The 14995-nt window shown below is 42.1% G+C and overlaps 1 protein-coding gene across 1 annotated transcript in view; it reads left to right on the top strand.

The window, feature by feature from the left end:
* Positions 1–11533, top strand: part of znf395a (zinc finger protein 395a) — a 31773-nt gene extending 20240 nt beyond the window's left edge. Inside the window, exons 7-10 of the mRNA XM_083759808.1 lie at positions 1905–2238; positions 3160–3264; positions 8642–8760; positions 10755–11533. Coding sequence (XP_083615934.1) covers positions 1905–2238; positions 3160–3264; positions 8642–8760; positions 10755–10866 — 670 coding nt within the window. The 3' untranslated portion in view covers positions 10867–11533. The remainder of the gene's footprint in view (positions 1–1904; positions 2239–3159; positions 3265–8641; positions 8761–10754) is intronic.
* Positions 11534–14995: the final 3462 nt, after the last annotated feature.

The raw sequence follows: 14995 nt of genomic DNA, 5'->3' as shown, positions 1-14995 counted from the left end.
CGGGTAAAAATATGCTCAAAAACCCAGAGTAAGCTTGATCTTTCGCAGGCCCCTTGCTCTATGTCATTTCATGTGCGCGAATGAAAGCATTCCCACATCTCTCGATGACACAGACAGCAAGCGACAATCAAGGTTAAACAACTCTATCAGACATGGGATAGGCAGGGCAGCCTCCTAATCTTTCGCAGGTCCCTCAACACGGGACAATTAGGCCCATATAATGTCCAATGCAACACATGGTGGTCAGCCTCAATACCTTTTACTTTAGTCCATCAATACATGTCACCATCAATACATGTCACCCAAGCATGGTTTTAAACAGTGAGTTAATACTCAGAATTTAACTTTACATGATTCCCCACCCTAAATTCCCAATAAAATTAATTATTTGAGTTTTTAGAAAATATCTCACCGTGTGCTTAAATAGTTCCTGGTTCTTTGGAGGTCTTGTCCACGGCCGCCCCCCTGTCTCCCTGGGGCTCCCAAGCGATTCCTCCTCACTGGGTCTAAACGTGGATGCTTGAGGCTGGCCGTATCGGCCAGGATGATCAGTCATTCTTCCCTGGGAGTCCCAGACAGGAGGTGAGCGGCCGCTAACAGACGACCCCTGCTCGCAGCGCCAATTGTTGAGGAACTTTTCAGCATAGTGTGAGCATCATAAATCGAGAGGAGAGGAGTCTGGTCTGATGATGTTCAATTTATTATAAAGTAATTAAAACGTGCACGAGTGATGAGATCACGACCTCTCAGAGGGAGAGATCGGGGTAACATGAGGAAAGATGGACTTTCATTGCATATATAAAGACATGAAATCAGCAAAGGGGTGCGGCCTGACATGGCAAGTTCTGAGATACTGGGTAGCAACTGGTTGAAACCAGTTACGTTGACTGGCCCATTTAATGACTGTAGCAGCGATATCTCCAAGCAGTGTCTCGACCTTGGAGAAGGCAGGGTAAAATCAGGTTAAGCAGAGGAGTGTACACAGCTGCGCAGCCTGTGCAGGCCTCTCACAATGTAACATGTTAAAATGAAAAATAAGGGGGATTGTATATGAACAGAGAATATAATTATTCCCCAACAGTTCTTATAGTGATGGTGCATTTTTGCAGACCAAGGAGTAGAATCCACCCAGAGCTAAGCGTCTCTCCTAAACTGACCCCTACAGGTCTCCCTCTCAGCTTTCCTACCGTCTGTCTCGACTACACTTGTCTCTCTCAGCTTCCCTTCTGTCTGTCTTCCCTGTGCTCTCCATCTCAGCTTTCCTACTGCTCGTTTCTCCTGCACTCGCCAGTCTCCGTCTCAGCATCCCTAATGATTGTTGCTCCTACACTGCCTCACTCTGCTTTCCTACCGTCTGTCTCTCCTAAATGTTCTCCCCCTCAGCTGTCCTATTGTCTGTGTCTCCTAAATGTTCTCCCCCTCAGCTGTCCTACCGTCTGTCTCTCCTAAATGTTCTCCCCCTCAGCTGTCCTATTGTCTGTGTCTCCTACACTGTCTGCCTCTCAGTTTTCTTACTGTCTCTCCCCTACACGTTTGTCTATTATAAGAACAAATATGGAGGGGAGGAGCCCACCCACTCTTGTTTTTGAGGGCCTCCTATGTCCAACAAACCATTGACAATGAATGGACAACTTTGAGTGTTCGTGTAAACACAACCATTGCGTAACACAAACAATGATGATGAAGGTGAGGACGCAAATTGTGATTGGCCGCGGAATGAGATGGTGTATGAGGAAGTATGATGATAAGAGCGCCCCTGACGTAGTGACTTCACCACCACTGACGGGTGTGATTTATCTTTAAGAAACGAATTAACCAATGAACATGTCATTCCATCCCTCCTCCTCCTCTTCCATTTCCCCATTTCTCTCCATCTCTGTCTCTCCCCCTTCCCACCCGAAAAGCCAAAATGGCGAACACGAGCGTTGCTCCCGCAGTGAGGAGGACTTCTACTACACCGAGATCCACCAGCGAGACCAGCAGGCTCTCACCCCGCCACCCACGCCTCTCCTGCCTGCCTTCAGCCCCTGGGCAGGAAGCTCTGCCTCCTCCCCTGCCAGCCCCCTTATTACCCCTGCTGCCTGTGCCCCCCCGGGAACCACAGAGAGCTCCAGCATGGACGCCGTAGGACCGGGCGAGGCCAGCTTGCCCACAGACGAGTCCCTCCATTCCAGCTTGCTGAGCCAGTCGGCCCCCTCCGGCAGCTTCTGGCAGGTTCAGTCTGAACACTCCTATCAGGTACAGACTAGAGAACCCATTCTGACCTGAGATCAGATTCATACGAGGTTTCCGCCGGACACACACTGGTCTGATTAACCCATTCTGACCTGAGATCAGATTCATACGAGGTTTCCACTGGACACACACTGGTCTGATTAACCCATTCTGACCTGAGATCAGATTCTAAAAATGTCAGTCGCTCTTCGATTTTTCAAAAATAGCAGACCTCATATAATAGCAGAAGCTCATATCGCGCCACCGAGTGGCGCGATATGAGCTTGTAGATCTGCTATTTTTCAATAGCTAAAGCATAACATGATGCTGACACCAAAATGGGTGCCCGTTCAGAATGGGATAATAATATCAATGATGTTGGGTTCGTTTTTTACCTGGTATTAAATTGTATTTCTACAGAAAGTTAAAAATATAAATTAAGGAAAATGACGTACATTTTACCTAGTAAATAAAAGATATATTTTTAACGATTTACTTAATTGTTTTGCATTGACCATCGGAGCGTTAAAATGTGAGTTCGTGTTTGACTTTTAGGCGTTGTAATCACAAATTGCACAGGGCAGATATGGCAACTAACTTACATAATATACAAAGAAATCACTGACACATTCAATCATTTTTAATAATCTTTTCTTTCCTACAAAATAGTGGTAATAGTTGACGTGTTTGTAAGCTATTTCTGCAATTTTTGAAAAATTGTCGCAGCATGGAAACTACGCAAAGATAATTGTGATTATCTCAAATGATTGTGATTGGGCGATTATGTAATAATTGTGACAGGCCTAGATGGAGGCATGTTTCAGTCTTTTGATAGTGTCTGTGTGTGTGTGTGTGTGTGTGTGTGTGTGTGTGTGTGTGTGTGTGTGTGTGTGTGTGTGTGTGTGTGTGTGTGTGTGTGTGTGTGTGTGTGTGTGTGTTTTTTAGGCGCTGCCTGTGGCCTCTGTCCTCGTGGCGTCTCCTGCCGTCTCCAGTGCCCCACCCCCTACCTGTCACTGGACCACCATCCACTCCGCCCCTCACAGCAAACTGGTGCGTCCCGCAATCATTCACAGAGCCATTTGCCCCTAACCCTCTGTTAGCGATGCCATCCTGCATCACTTTAATTCTAAACATCCTCCTGACATAGTGTGCTGTCTACCCTTTCACGTCCCCTTGCAGCAATAACGGTAACATGCAACTGATGCTATATAAAGCATCAGCATCGTGTTAGTAGGAGCCTAACACTAAGCCATGATGACTAAAACTAAATATACTGTTGATTTTGTCAACAAATAATAACTAGACTAAAATGTTAGGGAGGGACTAGTGGACAAGAGATGATTCAGTACAAGTCATGTGTAAAATCAGTCATTGGGACAGCATCAAGGCCCGCCAAAATACATTTTAGTCGACTAAATCAACTGTAGATGTAGTCGACTAAAATCTTATGATATTTAGTCGACTTCACTAAAACTAGACTAACACTAAGACATTCCAGGTGACTAAATTGACTAAATTGAGTCGAGTCAGACATTATTTGTCTTGACATGCAGTCTTACTGAGTCACACAATATTGTACTCGAGCATGTCCTCAAAAAGCTGTCACAATCTGTCAAACCTCCAGTCCCGTCCTTTCAAGAAGCTGTCATATCCTGTCGACCCTAAAGAGCCGTCATCACCATACCTATAATATATTATATATTATTATTAATAATAATATTATTATTATTATCATCACCATACCTGTCAACCCTCCCATTTTTCCAGGGATGCTCCTGTATTTGACCCCGTCTCGACTGCTGCCCTTTTAAATATGTTATTTATCTATAAATATTCAAAAATAAAATCTTTTTCTTTTCTTTTTTTCTTTCCTATAAAAAAATCCCGAAGTTGACTATTTTAGTTCTATGAATTGAACTATAGTCTGGGAATAGCATTGAATTGAACTATAGTCTGGGAATAGCATTGAATTGAACTATAGTCTGGGAATAGCATTGAATTGAACTATAGTCTGGGAATAGCATTGAATTGAACTATAGTCTGGGAATAGCATTGAATTGAACTATAGTCTGGGAATAGCATTGAATTGAACTATAGTCTGGGAATAGCATTGAATTGAACTTTAGTCTGGGAATAGCATTGCTTTCAGACTGGTTGCTTCCTTGTTTTGTGTATTGTTGAACATCCTGGAAATGTTCCATTGAATGGACTGAAGTCCAGCCCTAAACCTAAAAACGGACAACAAGATTGTCCCTTCTTTCCAACTCATATTGATGCCAGTTAGTGGTTGATGGTTATCATAGTTTATCTATAGAAATAACTATAATGTCCAATTAAACCAATATTGATGGAAAAATCCTAGTATATTCTATTTCGGTGATCCTACAACCCTATAGCCCCTTTAATGGCGCGTAGAGCGGCTATTTTCAGAGAACAACACCCTGGATCTTTTCTATAGTACCTCAATAACATTTTAGTATAGTTCTTATTTGTTGACGAAATTGTCAATATTTTTAGTCATCATGCTTAGTTCTCCTTTAGTTTTCGTCAGTGAAAAAAGGTAGTCAACGAACGAAATCAACAGCCAGTGCCACCTACACCAAATTCTTTGATGTTGAATGTTGTTGAATGCCTGTTTTTGCCGAAAGTTCGTCATGTGACAAATAGCCAGGGACGCTTGGTTTCATAATGGCTAAACAAACATTCATGGGTCTGTACTCTGTAGACAGAGGACCAAATGACAAACATTCATGGGTCTGTACTCTGTAGAGGACCAAATGACAAACATTCATGGGTCTGTACTCTGTAGAGGACCAAACATAACAAACATTCATGGGTCTGTACTCTGTAGAGGACCAAACATAACAAACATTCATGGGTCTGTACTCTGTAGAGGACCAAACATAACAAACATTCATGGGTCTGTACTCTGTAGAGGACCAAACATAACAAACATTCATGGGTCTGTACTCTGTAGACAGAGGACCAAATGACAAACATTCATGGGTCTGTACTCTGTAGAGGACCAAACATAACAAACATTCATGGGTCTGTACTCTGTAGAGGACCAAATGACAAACATTCATGGGTCTGTACTCTGTAGAGGACCAAACATAACAAACATTCATGGGTCTGTACTCTGTAGAGGACCAAATGACAAACATTCATGGGTCTGTACTCTGTAGAGGACCAAATGACAAACATTCATGGGTCTGTACTCTGTAGAGGACCAAATGACAAACATTCATGGGTCTGTACTCTGTAGAGGACCAAATAACAAACATTCATGGGTCTGTACTCTGTAGAGGACCAAACATAACAAACATTCATGGGTCTGTACTCTGTAGAGGACCAAACATTCATGGGTCTGTACTCTGTAGAGGACCAAATGACAAACATTCATGGGTCTGTACTCTGTAGAGGACCAAATGACAAACATTCATGGGTCTGTACTCTGTAGAGGACCAAATGACAAACATTCATGGGTCTGTACTCTGTAGAGGACCAAATGACAAACATTCATGGGTCTGTACTCTGTAGAGGACCAAACATAACAAACATTCATGGGTCTGTACTCTGTAGAGGACCAAATGACAAACATTCATGGGTCTGTACTCTGTAGAGGACCAAACATAACAAACATTCATGGGTCTGTACTCTGTAGAGGACCAAATGACAAACATTCATGGGTCTGTACTCTGTAGAGGACCAAATGACAAACATTCATGGGTCTGTACTCTGTAGAGGACCAAACATAACAAACATTCATGGGTCTGTACTCTGTAGAGGACCAAACATTCATGGGTCTGTACTCTGTAGAGGACCAAACATTCATGGGTCTGTACTCTGTAGAGGACCAAACATTCATGGGTCTGTACTCTGTAGAGGACCAAACATTCATGGGTCTGTACTCTGTAGAGGACCAAACATTCATGGGTCTGTACTCTGTAGAGGACCAAACATTCATGGGTCTGTACTCTGTAGAGGACCAAACATTCATGGGTCTGTACTCTGTAGAGGACCAAACATTCATGGGTCTGTACTCTGTAGAGGACCAAACATTCATGGGTCTGTACTCTGTAGAGGACCAAACATTCATGGGTCTGTACTCTGTAGAGGACCAAACATAACAAACATTCATGGGTCTGTACTCTGTAGAGGACCAAACATAACAAACATTCATGGGTCTGTACTCTGTAGAGGACCAAACATAACAAACATTCATGGGTCTGTACTCTGTAGAGGACCAAACATAACAAACATTCATGGGTCTGTACTCTGTAGAGGACCAAACATAACAAACATTCATGGGTCTGTACTCTGTAGAGGACCAAACATTCATGGGTCTGTACTCTGTAGAGGACCAAACATAACAAACATTCATGGGTCTGTACTCTGTAGAGGACCAAACATAACAAACATTCATGGGTCTGTACTCTGTAGAGGACCAAACATAACAAACATTCATGGGTCTGTACTCTGTAGAGGACCAAACATAACAAACATTCATGGGTCTGTACTCTGTAGAGGACCAAACATAACAAACATTCATGGGTCTGTACTCTGTAGAGGACCAAACATAACAAACATTCATGGGTCTGTACTCTGTAGAGGACCAAACATTCATGGGTCTGTACTCTGTAGAGGACCAAACATTCATGGGTCTGTACTCTGTAGAGGACCAAACATAACAAACATTCATGGGTCTGTACTCTGTAGAGGACCAAACATTCATGTGTCTGTACTCTGTAGAGGACCAAACATTCATGTGTCTGTACTCTGTAGAGGACCAAACATAACAAACATTCATGGGTCTGTACTCTGTAGAGGACCAAACATTCATGTGTCTGTACTCTGTAGAGGACCAAACATAACAAACATTCATGGGTCTGTACTCTGTAGAGGACCAAACATTCATGGGTCTGTACTCTGTAGAGGACCAAACATTCATGGGTCTGTACTCTGTAGAGGACCAAACATAACAAACATTCATGGGTCTGTACTCTGACAGAGGAACCAAATGACAATCCTAAGCAAGCCATTGGAGATGAGAGTCTTTGTGTGTTAGTGGTGCCTGTCTGCAGCCGCTTCTTAACACTTAACACTTAACTTCCCCCTTGGCATATTTTGGACAACTTCCCTTTAATCTCTTAATTCCCCTTAAGACGAGTCCGAGCTCCCTCTTTTTGACATACACACTTCCTCTGACTCCACACAGAAGCCTTTGTGCTTCTAGCAATTAGATTTTCCATACTAAATTCACTGAGTAGCTGGCCACGAAGCATGTCGAAATATCTCCTACACTAGCGCGCGTGCGCACACACACACACACACACACACACACACACACACACACACACACACACACACACACACACACACACACACACACACACACACACACACACACACACACATGCACAAATGGAGAGAGAATCCATGGGGTGTACAATATGCTGTTGTTTTACAGAGACAGATTTACAGTGGTCCACCTCGGCGGGGCGTCCCCTGGGTCCTCCTGGGTATTTACCAGGCAGTCCCCCTGCTGACTCCTTCACATTTTCCATCACTGGGCTGCCTTTGTCTCTCTGCCTCCTCCTGTTCTTCTGCCCTCCCTCTCTCTGACAGAGCACTGCCACCCACAGGCACACAGGTGTAACTGCAGAGTGTTTTGTCTCTCTGCCTCCTCCTGTTCTTCTGCCCTCCCTCTCTCTGATAGAGCACTGCCACCCACAGGCATACAGGTGTAACTGCAGAGTGTTTTGTCTCTGCCTCCTCCTGTTCTTCTGCCCTCCCTCTCTCTGATAGAGCACTGCCACCCACAGGCATACAGGTGTAACTGCAGAGTGTTTTGGCATTATGTAAACGACACATGGACAAAGGCAGGCAGGAGGAGGCTAGTAGAAGGCCAGTACAGAAGCAGGGGATGTCTCACACAAAGAACATTAACCGTTGATGATGGCTTTAGTGTGATGCACATTATATGCATATTTAGAGCACAATATAATATAGGCTGTGACTTATTCCGACACTTGTTATGGCAATGTAAACGTATGTTTTCTCATGCTAATGAACCTCAATTGAATTGAATTGAATTTTCTTGTGGTAACATTAGCTATTTATTTTACAAGGACTGGGCTATGCGTGCATACTAGATGCAAATAATATAGTAATAAATACAGTAATAAAACATATTTATGCAAGTTGATCCCCAATTTCTCCAAAGCACGTACACTTGACAGCAATAATACATTTAATGACATGCCACCAGACTTTACTTGCCCTGGGTGAGGGGAGTAAGAAAAGGTCAGAGAGAGGGTGACAACTGATCAACCCTGGGGCTGATATTTTCACTAGGGATGATGGCCGATGATGTTGTGTCCTTTCATCCACGGTCCTTAATGTGCATTCTCTCTTTCCTCCACAGGGGGCGCCGTTCCGCGTCCGCTCCGTCAGCGTAGGAGAGCAGTGGCTGCAGCAGCACAGCGCCCCCATGAGGCCTCATCCTGCCAGCGCCTCTCCGCCACGCGGCCACTGGACCGCCAGGTCAGTCAGTCAGCCGGTCCCTGTGTCATCATTACATTATCCCATTCTGACCTGAGATCAGATTCATACGAGGTTTCCACTGGACACACACTGGTCTGATTAAAACCCATTCTGACCTGAGATCAGATTCTAAAAATGTCAGTCGTTCTTCGATTCTTTTCAAAAATAGCAGATCTACAAGCTCGAGCTTGTAGATCTGCTATTTTTAAATAGCTAAAGCATAACATGATGCTGACACCAAAATGGGTGCCCGGTCAGAATGGGTTATGTGATCACATTTATTTAACCTAATCCAGACAAATCCAATATGTTACTTTTGCAGGGCGGCTTCTGTTCGGCAGCCTTCATGGTTTTCCCTTGTAGCAGTCAGACTAGCAGTGTTGATTTTGTCAACTAAAAACTATGGTCGAAACACTTTTTCAACAGGAAATACGAAATAGAATCTAAATAAAAGCTAAGCTATGATGACTAAAACTCTGACTAAATATGTCGTCAAAAACTTAAAAACTAGACTAAAATGTTAGGGAGGGGCTAGTGAAGAGTCACTTGGTTGCTAGCCTCGGAAACCCAGACGTTTTTATTTCCAGGGAGGGAAAAAAAAGTCTGGGTCCGAGTCCACTTCAATTCGGCATAGAGTAGCGCAAACGTCGATCACTCTCTGCTGATCAGTCTCATGTCACGCAGCTGTGTCTAGATTCTCCCGGCGGATCCGGCCGGGAGCTGCCGATGCCATAGAAAGCATAGGTGGACCCCAGGCTACTTGGTTGCATGCTCAAAATTGCAGAGCGTGCAAATCTACAAGCTCACAGTCACAACACGTCGCGACACGGACATGACCAATGAAGCTGTCTGTCTCTCTGGCTGTCTGTCTGTCTGTCTGTCTCTCTGGCTGTCTGTCTGTCTGTCTGTCTGTCTGTCTCTCTGGCTGTCTGCATCTGCAATGACTCAATCCACTATCATCGTCAAATCACAACATAAGTTCAGGAAACCTTGTTGGTCAAAGCTCAACATGGCGGTGGCGAGACATGGCCAAAGCCTTTCCGGTGGTACCCAGCCTGAAACGTTGAGAACCCCTGACCTAGATGACGATAAGATCATCCAGTAAAATGTCTGATGTCGGCAGTTTGTCATTTCACTGTTCATGTTTCATGAATCTTTGTTGAAATGAAGCTACTCATAAAAAGCTACTCATAAATGAGCCGGGTGTACAAACCTAGCTCACCACAGGTCATAGTCCGAGGTTCAGATTCAATCCCTTTTAATAATTATAATCAACTTTATTTATATACCACCTTTCATGACTTAAGAGCGCAAAGTGCTTTACAGAGCAATAAAAAGAGAAAAGCAAAAAAAAAAAGCATAAAGTAGGATTAAAACAATAGCAAAGAACATAAAATGGCAGCAAATCAGGTAGAACAGTGAGTCCATGGATAAAAATACAAATATTAAAAACTCAACTAAAAGCAAGAGTGAAGAACTAGGTCTCACACAAGAGACCTACTTCAAACACATTACCACACAATGCACAAACATCAGGTGTTACTTTAGGTGTGGTTTCCTACAAAGCAAACAAACTATTGGAGCTCACATGCCTTGCACTATGCAATTCACTCGTTCCATCGCCGTAGGCCAAATTATACAACAGGTCGTTTCGAGGAAGTAATCTGATTGGTTGAAACAGCCTTCTAGCCGTGCTTCAAACCACAGCATCATGGAACACCTAATTAAAACAAAGAATTCAGCCATGTTGTTCTCTCAGAGTGCAGCAAACTCGGTGGCTAGGCTAGCTAGTTTCTTGGGATATTTGTGGTCGTAGTGGCTTCATCTGACCTTTTTTTTTAATGTCAGAGTCAGCAATGTTTTTTGGCGACTGTCTTAGTTTTAAGGGTAACCACCGTATAATGGTAAATGGACCAAATGGGACATACGTAGCACAGGCAGGTAAAGATGGGAGACATTTTAAATGATGTGGTGTAACCTCCCTCGTCGACCAGGCGGGTGCGCGGCGAGGCCAAGAAGTGCCGCAAAGTGTACGGCATCGAGCACAGAGACCAGTGGTGCACCGCCTGCCGCTGGAAGAAAGCCTGCCAGCGCTTCCTTGACTGAAACGACTGCAGCGAGAGAACAAGGTGAGCGGAGATGACAGACGGAGAGGAGGAGCAGGAGTGACGGCTGATGTAGAATGTAGAAACGCAAATTACAAACAGGAACTCTGGAGAGCCGAGTTGTCTCCTCCTAAAGAAAGACTACGGGGAGAATTAAGGACCTTTTAAATGTAACAAGACAAATATCATTTTTGTACTCGTTCTAAGTTTCCTAAGGTTGTGTTAAAAAGTGCTTTTTTTCTCGTGTGCGTATCTTGCTAACGTCATCGTCCAAAGGAGCTGTGTTGGTGAACAGCAGCGAGCGGGGCAGCTATGTTGTGATCTTTTTAACCTTCTTAGATTCTCACAGACCATGTTGGGTTATTCTTATTCAAACGAGATGACGACTAGACTTACGAACTGTACGTTTGTCCCTCTACACCGGTGGTTCTCAACCTTTTGGGGCCCTGGCCCCCCAAAATATTCACATTTGAACTGGGGGACCCCCTACACTGACAAACAAGCACTTGGAACTGTAGGAGTCGAGGCATTACTTTTAGTGTGACTTGGGTTTCCAAAGATACATGTTGTGAAAATAGCTGATCAACAATCTCACAACGCCTTGTAATGCGAGGCATTGTGAGTTTGTAGATCAGCTAATTTCAGTATAGTTTGATTACTTTTGAAAAAAATATAGATTTTTGAGCGATGGAAATAAGCGAATTGGCAGAACACCCCATAGCCCCATTCAATGCAATTCAATGCAATTCATTGAGGGATTATGGTAGGGGAAATAGCCAATAATGCGCTTTTGCACAAAATAACACCTCTTTGGTGGGGACGTAACAACTACAAATAAAGGTAAGAAAGCCTTCTAGCATGGAATTCTCCTTTAAAATTGTCATTTTAATGTCATCTGGGGACCCTCCCTCCAAAAAAAGAAAAATCATGTGGGGAGTCTGGCGAGCCACAGGTTAAGAACCACTGCTCTACACTACATTTCAAAATAGCCGATCTTCAAGTGAACTTGTAGATCGGCTGTTTTTGGCCGATGTTCCTCCCAGAATACGAATGCTGGGATTCAAGTGGTTAAAATGGCAGGTAACTTGTAATGTTTATTTTTAAACACAGATTCTTAACACCACACACACACACACACACACACACACACACACACACACACACACACACACACACACACATATATATTTCAAATAAAGATAACTTTACATGTATAAACTACATGGTTTCATAGATGATTGGAATGTTACACATTGCCCCGGGGGGGGGGGGGGGGGGGGGTTAAATTTGTACCTCGTTGGTGTATTTTCCCATTCTCTTTATGTGTATGTATCTATGTACAGTAGTGTTGTACTCTGTTGGTTGGTTCAAATTGTTTTGTCAACTGTCGGTCAACTGATCTGTCAGTTTCTCCGCTAAGCAGCAAAGAAGGGATGCAAAACAAATCCTGCATTCCGTTTTAGGACCCACAGCCACTTTGTTTTCTTGTTTGTCTGTCAAAAAATGGTGCTCATGGGAGAACAAAATAACAGTAATATTGAATGGTACTTTTGATCAAACATGCACTAATCCAGGTAACTTTTATATAAAGGCTTGTTACATTTGATACACACAAAAGCATTTTGGAAAAAACATTTGTGTATGAAATCAATCCGTTTTCAAGATCGTTTTTGTAAGAGTTTCTTTTTACTCTCAGGATTTCGGGGCATACGTTAAATAATGACGTACTTACATTTATGTGAGACACCCACATAGGACATGAGACAATATAGCAATGATACATTGCATTTGTACATACATGTACAAATGCTATTATAGCTATTGTCTTTGAGAGGACCAGAAACTTGAACTGTCAAAATCTGTCTGTCTGGCATTGAAATAACCCAACAGCGGTGGTATGTGATTTGAAATGAAAACCCTTCCAGTGACATATGTGTTTTGTAGGATTATTATTCTAATACTATTATGATCTTCATCAGACAGACGTTCTTGCACTAAAGCAGCTTATGTTCATCAAGTAGATATACTCCAGTCCACTGTTTCCCAAGCACTGGGTCGCGACCCATTTGTGGGACGCAGACACATTTTAATAAGTCCCTTATTATTTTTTGTTTCCTATATTTTGTTTTTAATTACTATTTCAGAACATTAAAAAAAAAAACATAACCAAAAAAAAGGGGGGGGGGGGGGGGGGGGGGGGGATCATTCAATTCAATGATTTTTTTTCAGTAATTCCATGAGGAAATCAACGAAAAAAATCTAAGAAATTCCATACATTTGTAAACAAATGTTTAAGAAGTAGTGAAACAACGCACAAGCTCACAACACATTGTGAGCTTGTAGATCTGCTAATTTCACTAGTTTGGGTCATGGGCAAACCTCTGAATTCTTTTTTGGATCTTGAGCTAAAAAGTTTGGGAACCACTGCTCTAGTCTATTAACCGGAGTTATACAAGATTTAAGTTTGATATTGTACTACAGTACATTTTGACAGATTTTGATCTGTTTAAATGTGTGATAGTAGTGTCAATATTGTGATTTCAATATAATGCAATATATTGTCAATATAATACAATAAATTGCACAGCCCTAGATGTAATGGGGGGGGGGGAAAGTGAAAGAATGGCCTTGTGCATTCAGTGGAACTGGCACAGTATAGAGGCTTCATAGAATACAAAAAAATAAATGACCTGATGTTTGTACTACGATGGTCTTTTTTTGTACAATTCAAAGTGAACCACATTTAATGTGGCGTCCCTGTTATGGGCTTGTCATTATTGGCCAAATATTAAGCTCACAATGTGTCACAGAACAGTGTGACGTGACGCGACCTGCTATAAACAGAGCTTATGTTAAGTTCAACGAATACTCACAATTTTACCGCGTAGACCATTTGTTCTCGACCTTTTCTGGCCTTTTCAACCTTATCATTGTCACCCTAGATTATTTAATTTTCCTAAATCAACCCATTGGGGTGAAAGTATTTGTATCTTCTGAACTGATAGTAATATGATTATAGTAATCAGATTAATGTGCAGTTCGCCCAATCACTGTTATGATCTTTAGAAAAATTACTTTCTCCCACATTTATCTTTTTTAATTGGTCGTTTTACAGGATCAAAAGTGTCTCCTGTTGTCATTTCTGTAGTGGGTTCTATGTGTGAGATCATGTCACATCTTGTGTCGTGCCATTAACATGATGTAGGCTACAGGCTCATTTAAACAGTCAATCAATCACACAGCAGCTTCTGCCATCATTTTCTTTCTATTTGTTTATGGAAACAAACGTAAGCAATTTACCTGTACATTATCATTGCTCAGTTGTCCTCCATTTAACAGATATGCACTCCACATGCACCTACAGTAGTAAGCCTACCTTCACCAACGTATAAATTTCAGTATAATGCTGTTATTTTACTGGCTTTATTTTCATGTTTTTCCTTTGCATGTTCTGTGTTGTCTGTTATGAATATTATCAATTTATTTTCTTGGTGGAGCCAATGGAAACAAGCCATTTCTATGGAAATTATTTTGTCTACAGATTTATCAAAGGCAGTATTCATTAGGAGTGGGGACGTCGAGTCATGTTTTCTCATCAGATTATTAAGATTGCCAGAGCTATAGGAAAGCTGTTCAGTGATCCAAGAACAATGCAAAGAATACAGTAGGCATACACTTAGGTATATACTGTTCATTCTCAATACTAGGCTATAACTGTGGCCCCAGATTTATTCAATCCTAGGAGGCTTTCACCTAATTCATGCTTAGGCGATAAAGTGAACCTGAAACCTGAAATGACAGGTCATGTTTTGCATAATAATATGCAGCATAACACTTTCATAATAATAACACTTTCATAATAATATGCAGCATAACACTTTCAAGCACACTCAAGCACACTTAAAGGACAACTTTAGTTTTTTTCAACCAAGGTTCATGTTTTAGGTTGTTATTAGAGAAACTAAAAGGTGAATGTAAAAACCAAGGTTCATGTTTTAGGATGTTATTAGAGAAACTAAAATGTGAATGTAAAAACCAAGGTTCATGTTTTAGGATGTTATTAGAGAAACTAAAATGTGAATGTAAAAACCAAGGTTCATGTTTTAGGATGTTATTAGAGAAACTAAAAG

The sequence above is a fragment of the Protomyctophum parallelum genome (genome assembly GCF_964188405.1).
Source record: "Protomyctophum parallelum genome assembly, chromosome: 2".
NCBI lineage: Eukaryota > Metazoa > Chordata > Actinopteri > Myctophiformes > Myctophidae > Protomyctophum > Protomyctophum parallelum.
The sequence above is the reverse complement of the archived record's forward strand: the minus strand, read 5'-3'. Positions and strand labels throughout refer to the sequence as shown.